Genomic DNA, 20697 nt, shown 5'->3' with positions numbered 1-20697 from the left:
GGAAGCAAGGAAGGAAGGCAGGCAGGCTGGCTCATATTGTATAATGATCTTTGTGGAAAGAGAGCTTCCCCAATTCTAGAGGTGTCTAGAAAGGGAGATCTATGCATGTTTTACCCCATATTCCCTGCTTTTGTTGATTGTTTAATATTCATGGCTTTAACTATGAACATTGACTACAAGGGTCTTTGCCATGTAGACATTTGTGATTTTACTGGGGCACAAATTTAAATTATATATGCTGATGACTGGGAGCCAATTAAATGGCATAGTACAGGCAGGAAACTCATGACTGCTGGCATCTTAGTGTGGTGGTGAATGTTCATAATCCCTTCCATTTAACTTCTAGTGAAATAACAAATTTCTGAAAACAAACCTGAAAAGAATGCCATACACTGATTGATAAACTAGTGATGCAAGTTAATAAAATGTGAGGTCATAATTTTTTAAAAGATAACAATTTTACATGAGTAGATTATAGAAAGTATTTCTTTGGATCTGTGGGCTGTCTGAAAAAAGTAATTAGTGAAACATTTTCAGCAAGTGTTCTAGGCAATAGAAAATTTCCAATCCATCGAAGGTGAAAAAGTGGATCATTAACTTATAAGCACAGGAAAGACATAATTGAATTGAAATGTGAATGGAGAGAAATTAGCAGCCTCTATTAATATCATTGTGTGACTATAGTCACTAAAGATGTCTACTAGGATGTTACTGGGATGTCTACTTGATATTACTTATTGAAGGATGGAAGTGGAGAATTCTGTGCTTTTTATGACATTTGTGAATTAATTCCACAGTACTACATTACCTTGATTATATTCTAATTAAGAATCACATTTTTATCTGCTGGTATTTTGTTGTATGAATTAATATAACATAAACGTACTGGTGGCTTTCTTAATTTTAGACACTATATTATGTAATTGATAAACTTAGATATTTGTGGTTTAAAAAAATTTATTCCTCAAATGTTGTATCCTTAGATTCCTGTTGGTAGATGTCTTTAGAAAGAAAAGAAATAAAGCAATAGTTGAAAAAGAATGAAACTCAAAACTCAACTAAAATAACCTATCAGTGGCCAAGAAACAGCCTGCTAAATTTCATTAAAAATAAAACAGAACGTATTCATACTATGTGACAGTCACTTAGTAATTACTAATGACTGAATCTGAGTAGCTTCCTATTTTCCTACACCCATGTGGGTAGTTTATCTTTTACCGTGACATATTTCTCTGCATTTCTATGTGAGACAATAGATTCCAAGAGTGGGATGTTTATATAATTGCATTTTCAGTTCAGCTTGGCAAAGCTTTTCTCGTTTTTTTCTGATTGGTTATTTAAATTGTTCTTCCTTTATTGATAGCTTTTACCATGTATACTTTTGAAGACTGAATATATTCATGGCCTAGTGGAAATTCTAACAGATTAAAAACTTTATTATAGCAATAAATAAATTTTCATCTATTTGTCATATTTAATCCTAATATATTTAATTTAGAAACTGTTTCAGGATTTCAGTAACCATGTGAAATTAACTCGTAATTTTTTTATTGTTTTATCACCATTTTATAACCCCTGAAATTAGAGGTGCTTGGTGGTTGTTTTTTTTCCTCACACAGTAGGTGTGGCTGTTGGTAACACAGGGAAAACAAGCATACAAACACAGCTCTAGAATCTCAGGGTAGCTCCCTTCCCACAAAAATCTCTCTTAAACCTTGCGAGTCACATTTATTCATTCATCTATTAATTCAGCAAAACATTACAGAATGTCAAGAGGTTCAAGGTGAGAAAGACCTGGTTCCTGCCCTGAAGCAGCACCCACTAGCACTGCTGCAATGCACAGCCCCAAGGGCATCATTCAAGTTGTGATCTGTGTGCAGTGGCCAGACTGCAAAGCCACATTCCAGGGCAGATGTTTGAGAATATCCCAAAATGCCCACAGACTTCACCAAAAAATGAACCCTGAGAATCTATACTGGAAAGGTTTTTGCCTTCAGGTCTTGCATCTATTATCTAAGATATTAGGTGGTTGTCAAATACTTCACTGTAAAATATCAATCATCCAGTCATGTATCTTAGTAGTGCCCATTTCAGCATTCTTACTCATAGTCCATCAAAGTCTAGCTATGCCATTCGATGACTGGAACTAAATATATCAACTTAACTTACTGTAAATTGAAGTTATTCTCCTTATAGTAAGATAATTGATATGAAGGTTTTAGCAGTGATTTCTCTTCACAATATGCCACATGAAATTTCTTGAAAAAGATTGCTTGAATGTGTTTTTTGCTTTGATTTTGAAGATAATTACCCATGAATAAATTTTTCCTAATTTCCTACATTATTGCATAAGGATTAATACATTTGCAGAGAGGAGCCTTAAAATATGACTTCCTTGTTTTGCATCAGCTGTCATATAAACAGAAATTAAAGATGTGCAAGGCTTATTAATTTGCTTTTTTCTTGTTCTGCCTGGTCTATGCTTATTCCTTAGAGAAGTGCCTGCCATCATTGGTAGAGTTTTAAATGAATTGTCAAATGAAACATTTCCTTTTATTGTTATAACATTTCTCTGCTTTTCAATGTAATAATTTTCATTTTTCATTTTTTTCTTATAGTAGTCCTCAGTGAGGGCATTTCCTCTTTATAATATTTTTATATTAATTATGACTGGTTGCTGGATGTTACCAGTCCAAATATTCCCTGTTATCTACCTGTTATCTATGTAACCTGGGGTTATTACTTTAAGACTCCATCTCTAGAGTCTTCATTATCCATAGGACTCTGGTTTGAATTTTTAAGCTTTGCTTTTTTTTTTTTTTGAGACAGAGTCTCACTCTGTTGCCCAGGCTGGAATACAGTGACGTGATCTTGGCTCACTGTAACCTCCACCTCTCAGGTTCAAGTGATTCTCCTGCCTCAGCCTCCTGAGTAGCTGGGATTACAGATGCACGTCACCACATCCAGCTAATTTTTGTGTTTTTTAGTAGAGATGGGATTTCACCATATTGACCAGGCTGGTCTTGAGCTCCTGACCTCAGATGATTCACCCAACTCAGCCTGGCCACATTTTTAAGCATTTTTAAAACACAACCAGCATCTTGTTTTCAGCGCACTAACAATGATGATAGACTTCAGTTTTCTAGGGTGGTTTTACTGTGTTCTCTGCCAAAACCTCTAATTTCGAAGATTTGATTTTGGTTTTATCTTTATCTTTGCTGTCATTTGTGTCACCTGGGAAGAAATCAAAGTTGTCATCTCTATTTCCTCTTTTTTAACCTGCCCAGGCTGACCAAATAAAGCCAGGTTGTTTTGACTGTGGAGGCAGCATAGCATAATGAAGGGATCGCTGGCCCTGGATTCAGGAGATGCAGTTTCCGATTCTGCGACCAACACTAAGACATTTAAACATATAATACAGCTTCCTTACATGTAAAAATCAAAACATTGTCTTAGGCCTTCTCAAAGGTGTCTCTATCTCTAAACTTTAACATTCAAGTAAATTGTACAGTGGAGCCAAAAGTTTCCATGGAAACTGCTGGAGTTCCTTTGAGACTGCTGGAGTCTCTTAGAAATGAAGTTAGAATTTAGATATTTTAGTGAAGTTACTGAATTGATTTTTTTTTAGTGTTTAATTTTATATGATAATATTAGCTCTAAATCAATGCCTTTTTCTGTTGCAATATCTTATGTGTACTCCTCAGACTAGTTTATGCAATTCATTCATTTATCCCCTCATTTTAAAGATATTTATTGACACCTATTTTGTACAAGGTACTTTGTGAGATCTTGGAGCTGCAAAGATGAGAAAGAGCTATTCATGCCTTCAAGGTCACAGGGCAAGACAGTGTGATGAGCTATAACACAGGCATATGTTTAGTACAGTGGCAGTTCAGAGGTGAAGGTGATAAAGTTATCCTTGGTGAATGATTAAGGGGGTCAGGGAAGGCTTCACCCAGTGGTAATTATTCTGCCTGATTTCTCAAAGCCATCTTTCCAAGCTAACAAAGCTAGGTTTGAAGGACATATAGAACATGCGATGGACAAAGACTAACAGATGAAACATATGGTGTTTTGTGGATGGAGATGGAGGATAGGATTTCAGAAGCATTCAAAAAACATGGTAAGGAGGAAGGGAGAAAGTGGTTGGAGATCAGATTGGAGAAATATTTAGGAATACTTACGTTGTGGACAACTTGATGACTGCATAAACATACTTAAAAAAAGGCACAAAATTTCACATGATTCCTGGGTTTCTGGATATGGTAACTGGTCCCAATACAAATACAACTTTGCCATTTCATTAAAAAATTAATAATAATAAATGCACACACTACTTAAAGTGTATGAGGAAAAATTATCATTGGAACTTAAGGAACATTTATTCTGGTTGGTACTTGAAGATGGTTGGGTTTCTCAGTCTTCCCTGTTAGTCTTACTGCTGATGTAGATCCTAGTAAGAGGATTGTAATTCATTTGCCTGGTGCCTCCCTCCCAGTCAGCAGCAGGCCACCCTGGGCCTTGACTCTAGTGAACTACATTAGCTTCCTATGCTTCATCTTTTACTTTTGTTTTATTTTTATTCTGATATGCTTAATTTGTAAGTACAACTTCTAAGAGATATAATTTTGTTTCATAGTTGAAAAATAAATGTTATAGTTTCCCATTATATTAAAAGTTTATTGTTTTCAGGGCGTTTTCTAATATTGGTTTGTACCCACAATCTAGGGTTCTATTTTCATTCCTTAAGTGCAAATACTCCATAGAAGTATCTGACTAAGATATATTGTGCCTATCTGTGCCTAATGAAGCACTAACCACAGTAAATGATGAGTGACAGTTTAATCAATTTGGTTCCTTCAGTAGTCACCAAGGGCATGCAGAATGTAATTTTTTAATCTTTCACTTTTCAAATACTGCAAATGCCAAAATGAAATGATTAAGTCTGTTATATGTAATAACTTTTCTTTTACATTATAGAAAAAATGTTGCTTTTTAATTTTCATTTTTTTGAAGCTGACCTCCTAGGGAACAAAACTCTTTGGTCTATTTTCCAAATATATACATTCTTCAGAGAAGAGTAAGAAAATAAATGGCTACCTTGGTGCATCAAATAGCTCTAGCTTTAATTGCATAATGGTGTATTTCAGTGAACCATGGCTGAATAAAATTACCTATTAGGTTAATTAATGTGGAAGTGTTCTGAGTTTGTATTGCATCCCTGTGTGTTAAATTTAGATTGTGTTTTGCATTTAATCTAACTCATTTCAGTTATCTCCTGTTTCTTTATTGTTCCTTTGACTGGAGCTTGGATATATGTTCAGAGAATTGATCTGAGTTATAAAATTCCATTCAAAACTGAATTACCCAAATTCCTTTACATTTTTGGTCCTCACTACTTGATTTTGAGAACAGCAGCATCAGCGTGGCTTGGAAGCTTGTTAGAAATGCAGGATCTCAGGCCTTAACCTATAACCCAGTAATTAGAATCTGAATTCTAAAAAGATCCCCAGGTGATTAGCATGCACATTAAAGGATGAGAAGCACTGTCTCAAGTACTTTTTTTGGATGGATACATAGGCTTTGAGGAAATTTCTGATGTCAGCATAATGTCAAAAGGCAGAAAGGCAAGAGAACTAACCTGTAGTGAGTTATGGCTCTGTTCATCTGCTTGTCTCCTTTCAGAAGCAGAAGCAGCTTGCCACTCCCTTTTCCACAAATCTCTTTCCAAAGATTCTAACAATGCAGATAGCTCTGAATGGCTCTAAATAATTCTCTGAACTTGAGAAGAGGCCTCTTATCACTTTCAATTAGGGATTATGTATGAGAAGGAACAGGTCTCCCCCCACCGTAATGGTCTAAGTTGGATGAGTCCTTGTTCCCACTGCACATATGGCAATGCATGGGCTGTGCTCTGTCATGATACCTCTAGAATCAAAATTGTCACTCTGCTTAAAGCTCTGGGTCCTAAGGAATCTCAAGCCTTTGCCAACACATGAATGAAATAAAAAACTAAAATCTAGGCAATGTTTTCTGACATTTTAATGTACTATATTTTAAAATATTAGTCTTTCTGCGTTATCTACTGAGATTAAGCTAAACTTTTGCCTTGAGAATTAGGGAAGAAGGAGAACAATGTTTACTTTTTTGATATCTTAATCTAACCAAAATTAGATTAATGTCAACTATAGAAATAATAACCTTTAGGTCTTATTCTGTTTCCTCATGTGATATAATCATCTATTGAGTTAATTACCATCCAGTTAACAATATCTTTTTAAATATCATGAGTCAAATGCAGATATTTTTTACTATCTGTGCTGATTAATGTAATTAATCCATATTTTAATTGAAAGATAAAAAGTTATCCTACCCCATAAAATCCCAACAGGACTTTGATGAACAGATACATGCATGATAAGGCATATTAGCTGGTACCTTTTTGACCTAACCCTATTTCATTCAGGTCTGGTAGTGTTGCCATATCACCATAACCCCTATCAGTCATTTGGACTATATATTTAAAGGTAAAAGACCAAATCTTTGTTCTGATAAAGGTGATGGTGGCTAACATATTTACGAGTAAATAAATAAATTGCAGTTGTAGAAAGTATCATGGAGAGCACAGAGTTAGGGGACCTAACATAGTCCGAGTGATCAGGAGACCTTCCCACAGAAGTAACACTAAACTTATCTTTCCCTGTTCTAATGGAGAAAAGTTCTTTCTCCTTCCCTATGAATTCTATTTTTTCTCTGTATTATACACTCCACCCCATCTTTGCCCCAAATATAGTAGTTTAAACAAATCTTTTTACCTTGAATTCCTCTGCCATAGGAGATATATAGATATAGATATAGATATAGATATAGATATAGATATAGATATAGATAGATATGTTTTCAAATACTTTAGTATTAAACTTAATTTTTAAATTTAAGTTTTTAAAATGGACAATAATTTATATATTCATGGGGTACATTGTGGTGTTTTGATACATATAATGTATAGTGATCAGATCAGGGTAATTTGCATATCCCTCATCTCAAACATTTATCATTTCTTTGTGTTGGAAACATTCAGTATCTTCCTTCTAGCTATTTGAAACTATCTAATATAGTTTTATTGTTATAGTCTTATTAGTAATATATGAGTATATATTAAATATAATATAGTCTTATTATTCTTAACTATAGTCATTCTACAGTGGTATAAGACACTAGAACTTATTCCTTCCTTCTGGCTGTAATTTTGTATCTTTTAACAAATCTCTCCCTATGCTTTCCTTCCCTACCCTTATCAGCCTCTAGTATCTCCTGTTCTACTTTTCACTTCTATGACATTGACTTTTTTAGCTTCCACATATGAGTGAGAACATGCGGTGTTTAACTTTCTGTTCCTGGCTTATTTCACTTAACATAATGTCCTCCACTTCCATCTATGTTGTCACGAATGACAAGATTTCATTCTTTTTTATGACTGAATAGTATTCATTGTGCATATAGACCACATTTTTTTCAACCATTCATCTGTTGTTGAATACCTAGCTTCATTTTCTATTTTGGCTATTGTGAATAGTTCTGCAATAAATATAGGGGTGCAAATGTCTCTTCAATGTACTGACTTCCTTTCCTTTGGATAAATTCCCAGTAGTGGGATGGCTAGATCATAAGATAGTTCTATTTGTAGTTTTTTGAGAAACCTCCATACTGTTCTCCATAGAACATTCCCACCAACAGTATATAAGAGTCCCCTTTTCTCCATATCCTCTCTAGAATTTGTTATTTTTTAATCTTTTTCATAATAACCATCCTAATTGGAGTGAATCATTGTGGTTTTGATGCCCATTTCTCTGATGATTAGTGATGTTGAATAGTTTTTCATGTTTCTTGCCAATTTGTGTCTTCTTTTGGAAGATGTCTGTTCAGACCATTTGCCCTTTTTTTTTGTTGTTTTTCTTTTAAAGAGATAGCATCTTTCTCTGTTATTCAGGGTGGAGTGCAGTATTGCAGTTATAGTTCACTGCAGCCTCAATCTCCTAGGTTCCTGCAATCCTCCCACCTCAGCCTCCTGAGAAGCTGGGACTAACGTGTGGGCCACCATGCCTGGCTGTTTTTTTATTTATTTATTTTTTGTGGAGATAGTCTTGTTATGTTACCCATATTTGTCTCAGACTCCCTAGCCTCAAGTGATTCTCCCACCTCAGCTTCCAAACTGCTAGAATTACATCAACCATTGCACCCAGGCTCATCTGCCCATTTTTAAATAAGATCGATTGTTTTTTCATAGTTGAGATGTTTGAGTTCCTTATATATTCTAGATATTAAGAATATCATATAAGTAGTTTGCAAATATTTACTCCCATTTTGTGGGTTGTTCTTTCATTCTGTTGATCATTTCACTCTGTTTTCCTACATGTAGCTGCATTCCTACCCCACTACATAAAAACTCAATTTTAAGTCAGTTGGGGAATAGATTTGAGACTTACTTCCTGTCTGTGCAGAAGCTTTTAGTGTAGAACCTTTTGGTTTTATATAATCCCATTTGTTTATTTTTGCTTTTTTTGCCTGTGCTTTTGATGTCTTATTCATAAAATCTTTTCCCAGACCAGTGTCCTGAAGTGTTTCCCTTATGTTTTCTTCTAGTAGTTTTATAGTTTTGGGCCTTATGTTTCAATCTTTAATTAATTTTGGGGTGCTTTTATATACTGTGAGGCATGAGAGTCTAGTTTTGTTCTTCTGCATAAGAATATCCAATTTTCTCAGCAGCATTTATTGAGGAGCCTGTCATTTTCCTGTGAGTGTTCTTGGCACTGTTATCAAAATACCAGGGATTCAGTCTAGGTCCCATTTGCCTGCTGCACAGAAAGCCAATGTCTGAGACAATGAGTATTGCCAGAGAAGAAGCCTTTATTTGGGTGCTGCAGCTGACGAGACGAGAAAAGTCTCAAATCCATCTCCCCAGCTGACTAAAATTGGGGGTTTATACCGTGGGGAAGGAATGTAGCTACGTGCAGGGAAACAGGAATTAGGGAGGAATAAGGAAGAGGAGTTTTAGTTCCGTAATACTATCTGGGAGTTCTGAAGTTTGGTTTCCTGAGAAACAAACTCAAATAAGACAAATTATGTTTCAAGCTTTAAGAGCAGGGGATCAATTTCTATGTTTATTTTTTTGAAAAAGCTCATAAACATCATTCTTATGGGAAATCATGACATATCACTGATAGTGTTAACCTTTGTCACATGGCTGAGATAGTGTTTGCCGGTTTTCTCTATTGTAAATTTGCCATCCACACTCCCTCTCCACTCCTATTTCCATACTGTACTCTTTGGAAACAAGTCACTAAACTCAGCTCACAAAGAATACCCAGGGGGAAAGAGGGTTACATTGTTTTTGATTCATTCAGCAAATATCTTTGAGCCCTCGTTATGTGCCTGACACTCTGCTATGTACTGGGAATAAGGTGATGTCCACAAGCTTGTCCCTGATCTTGTAGATATTCCATCTAGAGGAGCCACAACCCCAAAAGCCAAACACAGTTTATCATCTGTAAGTGTTATAAAGGGAACAAACTAGGGGAAGCAGGGTGAGACCCTGGGGCTGGGACTCTAAGGAGGAACTGCCTTCAGGTGGTCACTGGGAAAGACATTTCTAAGTGGAGCTATTTACACTGACCCCTGAATAGCAAAAAGCAATTAACCAGATACAGAGAGGGTAAAGGGAAACAACAATCCATGCAGAAATCTTGGGATGGGAAAGAGTGTGGCAAGTTTTAGGAGAAGACAGTGGAGCAGCGTGGCTGGAGCAGAGGATATCTAATGTGGATACAGGCATGATGTAAATTTGGAGATAGAGGTCAGCAGCACAGCATGTGGAGCCTTCACTGCCTCTAGCCTCTACTGTTGATTTTAAGGAAGAAAAAGTTTAAGGGATAATTTTAAAAACCTGATTCCTCTCCTTTTGTCAATATAGGAGCACTTATGTAGGGTGTGAGGAGAAAGAAAACAGGTGGAAAGAAAATCCTCTGAAATGGGGATAGAACCCAGCATAATTTTGGAAGCTCCTTATATTTTTAAAATTAAATTTAACAGGTAAAATTTCCTAATGTTTATAAAATAAAAGGCAGTCTAAGCATGATATATTGCTTCCCTATCTTCTAAATATAAAGTAAAAATTTTTTTAAGTTAGTAAAATAAACTATCCTTCTTCTCCCTCAGTTTACTAGACCCTGTTTTCTCAGCCTGGAATATTTCCACTCCCAGTGCCACACCCCATAATCCAACCAGCTTCCACTTTTCTAGCCCATTCAGGCATTAAGCATACAAATCCTTCCTAACCCTACACTCTGAGCTAAGCATGTCCTCTCATGCTCAAGGAACTGTGTAAACTGGAATACGTTAGAATTACTGTGTTGATACCATATAGACCTACTAAACAGAAACTTGATAGAGGTTTTCCCAAAATTGACAATGGTCTTAAAAGTTTGCTGACCTTTCCAACAATGAGAAATGAAGCCGAGAAAAAAGAAATCTAAACTATTAGACATGCCCCCAAACCAATGTCATCATCATGCTAGAGGAGTCTAAATTATCTCTACATTCTCCTTACAGACAATGATACTATAGAATTGTCAGAAGAATCGATTGAAGATTATACAGCCAAAATTGTAAAAAGAAATGTGTCAGAGAGATTTGTCAGATAGTTAATGATAAATGTCAGATAGTTAATTTTACATTGTTTTCCTGAATGTCAGATTCTTTGTTGTATTTGTTAGCTTTAAAATTATGTGATTGCTTTTGACTGATTTGTTCATTCTAAATGCACTTTTGTAGCCAAATTTTTAGTTATAATTTCATAATCTTTTTAATATCAAAAACTCCCAAATTTATAAATTTCAAGCCTAAAAGATTGTCTGTCTCTGTTTGTACTGACAGCAAATTATCAATTCTGCTTAAAATTTTGTTTTGAATTGTAATTTAAAAAATCATTCATATACCTGAGACATAAATTGTGAAATATTGAGTTCAAAAACATTGAAGAATGCATGAGCATAGGTAGGTGTTTATATATTACCTTACGGGGTAACTAATCCTAAACTAAGAGTTTGAACATACTATGACCTGTGCATCCTACGACGCCTTTAATTGTAAGCTTTTGTGACCAGTTCTTATTCTTGAAAAATTTAGACTAAGTGGATGATAATTGCATGATTATTCAAATTCTCAAAAAAAAGCAACAAAAGAGACATATCCTGATAAAAGATTATATATCATAAATTATAGTGCTTAAGTGGATGATTTTTTTTTCTTGGTAAACCATTCAGTGCAGTCAACTTAATCCATCAAGAGAGGGAGCATGGGGCTAATGGAGGGTAGAAAGGTGGGGAGAAAGCAGACACTAGTTCCTTCATATTACATTGAAGCACTTTTATTGCTGTTTAGCAATAAGACAGTCCAGTAATAAGGAATTCTGTTATATTCATATGTTGATATGTTTTATACATCTACTTTTCTATTTTCTTGTGCATTTTATCTCTTTTTGTGAGTCCTTTAAGTATAATTCTCTCAGCTTCTTTGGTACATCCTCAAGCGTCTTTGATAAAGATGATGTCATGGGAAACATTCACTAGAAATGAAAGTCCAAGTCTTAGCCAGCTAAGCAGATAAGAGCCTATAAAAATGCTACATCATTTTATTCCAACTGAATAGAATTGCAACATAGATTTGTCTTTTAATCGTTCTAAGTAACATATTATGGCGATGATATAGACTAAACACAAGTAGTGCTAAAATAAATTCTATAAGTAGTTCTGGCAGTGTAATAGTTACTTTCCTAGCCAGCTTAGCTGTGTACATAATGGGGGTGGCTGTGGCTTCTGCTGAGGCTCTTCACACTCAGAGCTGCAGCTTATGGTGGGAAAAATGAAGGCCAAAAAGTAGAGAGCAGAGAAGATATGCTGAATGTAAAAAAGGAAGGTGCAGGTAGCTATTTAAGACCCAAGATACTTTATTATGTAAACTTAAATAAGAAGAAAATAGTCTTAGGAAAGAATTCCTGACAGAGAAATTTGGAAAGCCACTATACTGAAATTTTAAGTAGACTTAACCAGACATCTGAAGCCCTAATATTTATAAGCATATCATTGCATTTTATATATTAATAAAATAATTCTCTTAATACCTCTGTTGTCTCTCAAATCTAAAATGAAAACAACTTGTGTAAAAACCCATATACCTAGAACACTGGTTTGACATTAGTTCTTTACTACTTAAATAAAATTATATCCTATGATATAAAATGACATTCATTTTTAGTCATTTTGATACTGTGTACTGTTGATTAGTGTTTACTTTGAATAAGAACCGTGGTATAATAGGGAAGCAATTTCTGCAAATATATTACCTCTTTAATTCAAAACATTGTTTGTATACAACCGTGATAACAACTGGAGTAGCTTTAGAGAAGTAGGTCACTTGGTCTTAACCCCGAGGGTTCTGAAACAAATTAAAGATACAAGAGTTTGCTTGCCCTAAATTGAGTATGAGTGCAGCAGTGGAAGAAGGTCCCAATATGTTTATGGTTTTATCAGAATACTTGCAGGAAACAAACCTATTCAAATAGAGACATTTTTTTAAATCTGGAGAATTTTTAAAATTATCCAGAGGGTAGAGAGTTCTAGGAAAAAATCAAAACACTGGATTATCTGAGCATCTAAGCCTCCAGAAGTCAAGAACCAAGTCAGTTCAGGGAAGTTTATCTACAGCAATGTGCGGTGGCCACTCATGCTAGTTCCATGACACTAATGTGACTTAGCCATCTACATATGCTAGTTTCTTACCATCCTGCCACATTCTCCAGAGTCCTAGCAGAAGTATCTAATTGACTCTCTGTCCATATTATGGATGGGTTATACCTGTTGGGTTAGGTGCAAGCTGTGGTAGTCTGGGAGGCAAGGTCTTTTAATATACTGGACTAACTTGCTAGGTGGGAACTGTAAGCATAGCAGGTCAAGCTGGGAAAGAATTTCAAGCATAGTAGATGGCTGATATATTGAGTAAGGGCTTAATCCATAAGCTCATAAGGGGAACAATTCTGTCTGATGAACGATCCGTGGAAGGCATCATGGAAGAGATGCATTTAAATAGGATTGTAGAGGTTGAGTTGGAATTAGCCATCAAGTAAATAGGTGAAGAAGGAGAGTACTCTAGGTAGTGAAGCAATTTGAGCCAAATGGTATAGGTTTATGCTTGGCACTCAGGTAGATCAGTCTGGCTCAGCAATTCTCACTGTAGCTGCCCTGAATCATCTGAGCAGCCCAAGTGGACGCCTGGGCTTCAACCTAGACAAATTGAAACAGAATCTCTGGGGTTTGTGGTCAGAGATAGGCAGTTTCTTAACCTTCTCCAGATGATTCTAATGCAAAGAGTATTGAGAACCACTGAATGAATGCCTAGAGACTACAATACTTTATGAATTTATGAAGTATAGTTGGAAAAGGATGTTTGAACATGACTGGGTACTCTTATGTATCAGGCTAAAGACTTTTTAAACTGTATTCTATAAGTAATAGCACTAGAATGCACTGTTTTATTAGTTTCCACTCCTTTCTGAGCCCAGTATAGTTGGATCTATTTAGAGTTCTTTCAGTTCAGTAGATGGGGGCAGAGGGAGTGGGTAGGTTATGGGATCTAGGCGTATGTCACCTAGATAGCTCATGGTGCTCATTAAAAATAGTGTATCTAGTAGCTCCATTAAAAATAGGCAAAAGACATGAACAGGCATTTCTGAAAAGAAAACGTATAAGTAGCCAACAAACATAATGAAAAATGCTCCACATCACTAATCATCAGAGGAATGGAAATAGATACTATCTCATACCAGTCAGAATGGCTATTATCAAAAAGTCAAAAACAAACAAACAAACAAAAAAACCTACAGATGTTGGCAAGGCTACAGAGAAAAGGGAATGCTGATACACTGTTGGTGAGAATGTATAATAAATTAGTTCAGCCACTGTGGAAAACAAGTTGGAGATTTCTCAAAGAACTTAAAACTATCATGCAACCCAGCAATATCATTACTAGGTTTATATCTGAAAGAAAACAAATCATTCTGACAAAAAGATACATGTACTCGCATATTTGTCACAGTGCTATTCACAATAGCAATGACATGGACTTAACCTAGGTGCCCATCAACAGTGGACTGGATAAAGAAAATGGGGTACATCTATACCTTGGAATACTATACAGCCATAAAAAAGAATGAAATAATGTTGTTTGCAGCAATGTGGTTGCAGCTGGAGGCCATTATGCTAAGTGAATTAACACAGGAATAGGAAACCAAATACTGCATGTTCTCATTCATAAGTGGGAGCTAAACATGAGGTACTTATGACATAAAGATGGCAACAATAGAAACTAGAGAGTACTAGAAGAAGGAGAAATAAAGAGAAGCAAGGGTTGATAAACTATTGGGTACTATGTTCATACCTGAGATGGGATCCTTCATACATCAGACCTCAGCATCATACAATATACCCATGTAAGAAACCTAAACATGTACCCTGGAATCTAAATAGAAGTTAGAGGGAATAAGGAATACTGTTTATACACTGCTTCTGTTCTGTAGGAGTGGATATTCTCATTCCAGATTTAGTTTTTCTAAGCAGAATGTATCGAAGTTTTGTAATGATTCTTTCTTCTCTCTTCAGGGGAGTAGGTTGCATCTTTGTTGAAATGATCCAAGGAGTTGCTGCTTTTCCAGGAATGAAAGACATTCAGGATCAACTTGAACGAATATTTCTGGTAAGTCCTTTACAGAGTATTTATGAGAAAAATTGATTTCTAATTCTATAACAGTCTGTGGAAAATAATTTAAAACAAATTTGTTGTCACATTTAGTTCTAACATGTTTTGCACCTTTGAAAAAGCAGGAAATCAGTTAAGAATTGTGTTTTTATACTACTGTACATGAATAACATGTCAAAATGGTAGGAATGAATAGGGCATGAGAGGCAATATAGAGAAAGTAATGGGTTAAAAATGAGGGCTCTGACAGAATTCCAAATAATTAATATAGATACCCCCTCTCCTTCAAGCAGGTGGAGTTTAACTCCCCCAGCCCCCTTTACTGTGAACTTTGATAACTTTTTTCCATAAAGCAGAGCATGGAAAGTGGGAAGATGGTGACTTTCAATGGAGACACCAGTTAAACAGTACTTCAGTCAGGTCTTCAAGGCTATCATCGTAAAGATAGGTCATGTTGTTGGTGTGTACCCTTGATATGATGTGTTGATAATGGCACCTCACCTCTGTGGTCTTCCTCCTCAAACCATAACTCCAGTTAAATTGTAAAAAATACATCACACAAGCCAAAAATGACAGACATTCTATAAAATACATGACTAGTATTCTTCAAAACTGTCAAGGTCATCCAAAACAAGGAAAGATTGAGAAACTGTCATAAATCACAGGAGGCTAGGGGAGACATGACAACTCAATGTAATGTGGTCTTCTGGATGAAATACTAGGAAAGAAAAACATTCTTATGTATGTTGTTTAGTTAATATCAATGTACCAATGTGAGTTTCTTAGCTGTGATAAAGGTACCATATTATATAAGATTTAACTAGAGGAGGAAACTGGGCGAGGGGTATACGTGAGCTCTCTGTACTATGTTTTGTAACTTTTCTGTAAATCTAAAACTATCCTAAAATTAAAAGCTTATTTAAACTTTTGAAAATATGTCAAAAGTAAGTGTTCTGGAGCCAGACTATCTGGGTTTATCACCCTTCTTTGTCACTTTTTAACCATGGGATTTTAAGCAAGGGACTTATTAGCTCTCTGAGCTTTAGTTTTCTCATGGGTGAAATGAGGGATAATAATAGCACCTTCTTCATAGGTGGCTTTGAAGAATAATTGACTAATATTCAAAGTTATTTTAGTACTCTGCTTGGCACATAGTAAATACTTTACATGTATAAAAATCGTTGTAATTTTCATTTCATCATTTTATGCCAAATATTTTTATTCAGTAGAGTTTCCACATTAGCTAATATTCATATAAACCTATTATTTAAAACATGAAATCAGAGTTAGACAAATTAAGTAAGTGCAACATTAAAATATAGCTATCATATTAATATGAATAGAATAGAATAGAAACTGCAAAACGTAGTGATATAAACTGAGTCTCCATCATTATTGTGTTCCCCTTACTGTCAGCAATAAAATAAGAAAAGAAGACTGGAAACTAGGAAATTAAAGCATGTGTGACTGCTCCACACGGTAGTCTATATCCCTGTGAGTCACTGTGCGCTAACAACACATGGACACTCAGCAAAGTCCCTAACATAGAAACCTTCCTCGAAGTGTTGTCCTGTTGGTTTCGTTCTGTCAGAAACCATCTGTATCCACATCCTTTCAATTTTATTTTGATATCTGTAAATGCTCATACACAAATGTTAACATGATTATAAAAATAGTATATCTTTATAATGGAAAATTCCTACAATGTCAAAATGAATGCAAGCTGAAAAATTACCCTTTGTCCTACTACTCAGAGAAAACCACGTCTAGTATTTTGACATATATCCACTATAGATATTTTCTATACATATGTGAAAAGATTGAATCATATCTTGTATATTCTTTTGGAACCAGCTATTTTCACTGAACAATTTGTAATTGATACCTTTCAATGACAGATAAATTCAGAAACCTATCATCATTCTTAATGACTGGGGAGTGTTTCATTGTATGGATGAGATATTATTTTCTTAACCAGCCCAATATTGACAACTTTGTTTACAGTTTTTCCACTATAATAAAATGCTGCCAGAAACATTCATTGCACAATCATCCTGTTAGTTAAGAATAATTATTACAGTAAGAAGTCCTTATTTTAACAAAATTTAATTTTCATAAATGTATTGACTATTTCTTCATGTCCATCTCTTCATTTAAATTCATGAAACCCTCTCTTCTGTCTGCTCCCAAGAAAATATTTCTTATTCACTTTATTGAGATTGTACTGAGTCTATAGAAATAATACAAAATTGTACTTTCTTATCTAAGCTTAAGTTATTCAGTTTTATGGCTGTTATCACAAATGTACAGTTTTTATAAACATGTTTGTTTCTTTGTTCTACTCAAGACTTTATTCAAATTTAATTCTTTAAATAACTTTTTCACGATAATTTTCTTAAAAATATAAACTTTTCCATTTATTTTGTATTGACAAAAATAGCCTAGAGGAAATTTTAATGGGCTGTAGTTTATATAAGTTTTTATGCAAAAACATATCTCCAAATACTTAGCATTTTTATTTATGTAAAGCTCATGTGTAATACTAATAATAGTATCACTAAATTATATTCTGAGAATAATTTTCTAAGCTTTAGACTCCACTTTTCACTCTCTGATAGCTGTTGAACAATAATTATGTAACCTTGTCAAATTACTGATTTATGCTAGAATTATTACTCTACTGTATTTGAAAGCAGAAAATTTAAAAGGGGTATTATACCGAAATCAATAGTTCTACTTATGTATTACTTTAGGTTAAATATAAAGGGAAAGAAATGGTTATATAAGAGATATGTTATACAGCAAAAGAACCAAAAATGTGAGTTTCATAAAAGCATAATTTATTGACGTAGCTTAGTCAGAGCTTTCATTTGAAATCTTTGTTTAACAGGAGTAATTTCCATCGGGTAATATCTTGTTGGATTACTTCCTGTATGAAATTTTTGCTATTATTTCTTAATTTTATGGCATTAGGTTCCTAATTTTATGGGTATTCAGAAACCTTTGAGCTATGACTAGGCTTTTAATAAGTCAGAGGCCGGGCGCGGTGGCTCAAGCCTGTAATCCCAGCACTTTGGGAGGCCGAGGCGGGTGGATCACGAGGTCAAGAGATCGAGACCATCCTGGTCAACATTGTGAAACCCCGTCTCTACTAATACAAAAAAATTAGCTGGGCATGGTGGCGCGTGCCTTTAATCCCAGCTACTCAGGAGGCTGAGGCAGGAGAATTGCCTGAACCCGGGAGGCGGAGGTTGCGGTGAGCCGAGATCGCGCCATTGCACTCCAGCCTGGGTAACGAGAGCGAAACTCCGTCTCAAAAAAAAAAATAATAATAATAAGTCAGAGAAATAAATCATTTTGAATTTCCTATGGGATTATTGATGCACTAAACTACCATTGCTCTCATTAGCTCACAAAGACCCTCAAATGCAGATAAGCATCATGATTTATGGCAATAACCCTTTCATTTCCTGTAGTTATTTTACACATGTAATGCCTCTTACAGTAAAATGTCCTTTGATAATTAGGAAATGAAGATCATCGTCTATATAAAATTACTGCTTTAGAATTAAATGATGTTATGTTTTTCCCTGAAGAATTAGACAAAGCCAGATGAAGAGAAATCTAAAGACTTCTTTTGACGTTAAATGTTATCATCTTAAATATTTTATTTTCTCTACTGGATTGTTTGAATTTGCAAATATTAGCTATATATCACACAAGTAGTCTCTCTCAGGACTGGTATGATCATTGGAGGAGGAAATTTTACAAACCCAGTATGCTTAAATCACTGAGGAGAAAAAAATGCTTTTCGTCTGTGACCTTTAATGTCTAATCTGGAGAGGAATGACTATTAAATAGAGATTAAATTCGCTTTAACAGACCTCTAATATAAACTGCCGGAGACTCTTTTCTAAAGTGGCAATTGTATATCTGGCCTCTGGTAAAGCATTGCCAAGGAGAAAATCAACCTTGAAAAGTCATGAAACAGGATTATTTGGTTTGCTTTGTGTTTTAATATGAGGATTAAGTTCATTCATTTGCCTGTGAACTGTATATAGAAAGGTGATTAATAACTTTGAAACACAGAATTAATAGCTTGTTACCCAAGACAGCTAATATAATTAGCTCCCACACACTGAGTCTTTATAAAATATGTGAAAGGAAACAAAGATCAGTTTGTAAAAGTCTTTACGTTTTTCTTTCTAAGGTTCTTTTTGCCCTATTCTCTTTTTTCTTCCTTTGGTTGAAGGGAGCAGTCACAATTTTAACAAGTTCAATGAATTCATTTGTGCAACATAATAACCATGTTCATATATATAAGGTGAGCTGGGATATGCTACAATATGAAATTTCACCATTAAATCATTTTCCTTGACATTGTCATACTTATATGCAAGAAAGGAAGGAAGATGATGGAACTTTGATAAATTATATTCAAGACATTTTGAATTGCCAGATAAATAGGCACCTATTTCTCCAAGCAGTAACTCTGCTCTTAGGCGGAAAGAGTATTTATTTTCACTTCTTTAGCATTTCTTATTTTTTGATGTGGCCCAGTGTATTCTATTCACCTCCATTAGTTGGAAAATAAGCAGCAAATGCATTCATCCAGGTGAATATATATTCAGAATTGCAAAATCACAACTAACAAAAAATTTGTATTCTAATCATATTATTCTGAATTGAAAAAGAAGGGTACTTGGTGCAACCCTGGGAATATGTGTCTCTCTCACTTCAAAACAGCTGAACAAATGTCAGGGAATGCTTGCACAGCTGTCTGAAACCTTTGGCAGATGCTTCTGGGTCTCTGTGGCTCATGGCCCACTGTATAACGGTCATGACAAAGAAGCTGGCATGATTCTGTTTTTCAGATCTATTCTTTTTCTCTCTGTCTTTGAATGTTGATAACCCTGACAATCACATCTTTCCTTGTCACCTGAGTCTCCTGGCTTACAATGAAATTTCATCCACCTATTGTTAAACTATTGTACAGTATTTGATTGTACATCATTACCATTACTGGATTTGCTTTAGGTCATTCCTGCCACACTGCTTCAGCAGTTACTCTGTAGCTCTAGGTACAGTGAAGACATAAAAGAATTATGTATCATGATGTCAGCCTGGAGAAAATGGCCATGACAATCAAGGAAGGTGGGCGAGGCATACTTTAGGAATGGAGTCATGAATAATTGCTGAGCAATTGATCAGCAGATGTGAGACCCAGCAATAACAGTGGATTCTATATTCGTTAAAATACTGAACTCTAAGAGTTATATATTGTGCTGTAATCCAAGGGGTTTTTTTTTTTGTTTTCTGCCCCACCTCACTCTCTACCACTAGTAAGCCACCTTTTCAAATTGAACAGTAGTTTCTGCATCTGTAAAGGAGGAAGTTAACCTAAGTGATACTGTCACTGTAGCTCCGTATTGTCTTATAGCTCTAACCATTTTTAATTTTTAAAAAATGCTTAATGTTACCGTATTATGTATAAGTTATGGGTATTTAAAGAAAAAATTTCTAAGAAAATTTTTTAAGCATTAAAGAAGTATAAGATTTCACGTGAAAATAAGGGGGAAAAGGAGACATCAGGCAGTAGTACAGGAGTGGGTAGAAGGTGAGGTTGAATGTTCAAGACTGCACTTTGATAGTTTAGTATTTTTTTTTTTTTTTTGAGATGGAGTTTCGCTCTTGTTACCCAGGCTGGAGTGCAATGGCGCAATCTCGGCTCACCGCAACCTCCGCCTCCTGGGTTCAGGCAATTCTCCTGCCTCATCCTCCTGAGTAGCTGGGATTACAGGCACACGCCACCATGCCCAGCTAATTTTTTGTATTTTTAGTAGAGACGGGGTTTCACCATGTTGACCAGGATGGTCTCGATCTCTTGAC

At 35.2% G+C, this 20697-nt stretch overlaps 1 protein-coding gene across 6 annotated transcripts in view; it reads left to right on the top strand.

Annotated features, from left to right (window-relative positions):
• The window catches only part of CDK14 (cyclin dependent kinase 14), a 763966-nt gene that overhangs the window by 528650 nt on the left and 214619 nt on the right, over window positions 1-20697 (top strand). For all 6 annotated transcript variants that reach the window (XM_064380407.1, XM_012450847.3, XM_064380410.1 and 3 more), the window contains one exon: window positions 14712-14805. In XM_064380407.1, the coding sequence (XP_064236477.1) occupies window positions 14712-14805 (94 nt within the window). The remainder of the gene's footprint in view (window positions 1-14711; window positions 14806-20697) is intronic.

The sequence above is a fragment of the Aotus nancymaae genome, unplaced genomic scaffold (genome assembly GCF_030222135.1).
Source record: "Aotus nancymaae isolate 86718 unplaced genomic scaffold, 86718_ANA_hifiasm-v0.15.2.pri h1tg000025l, whole genome shotgun sequence".
Lineage (NCBI taxonomy): Eukaryota > Metazoa > Chordata > Mammalia > Primates > Aotidae > Aotus > Aotus nancymaae.
Note: the sequence above shows the minus strand (reverse complement) of the source record. Positions and strands in the feature narration are given on the sequence as shown.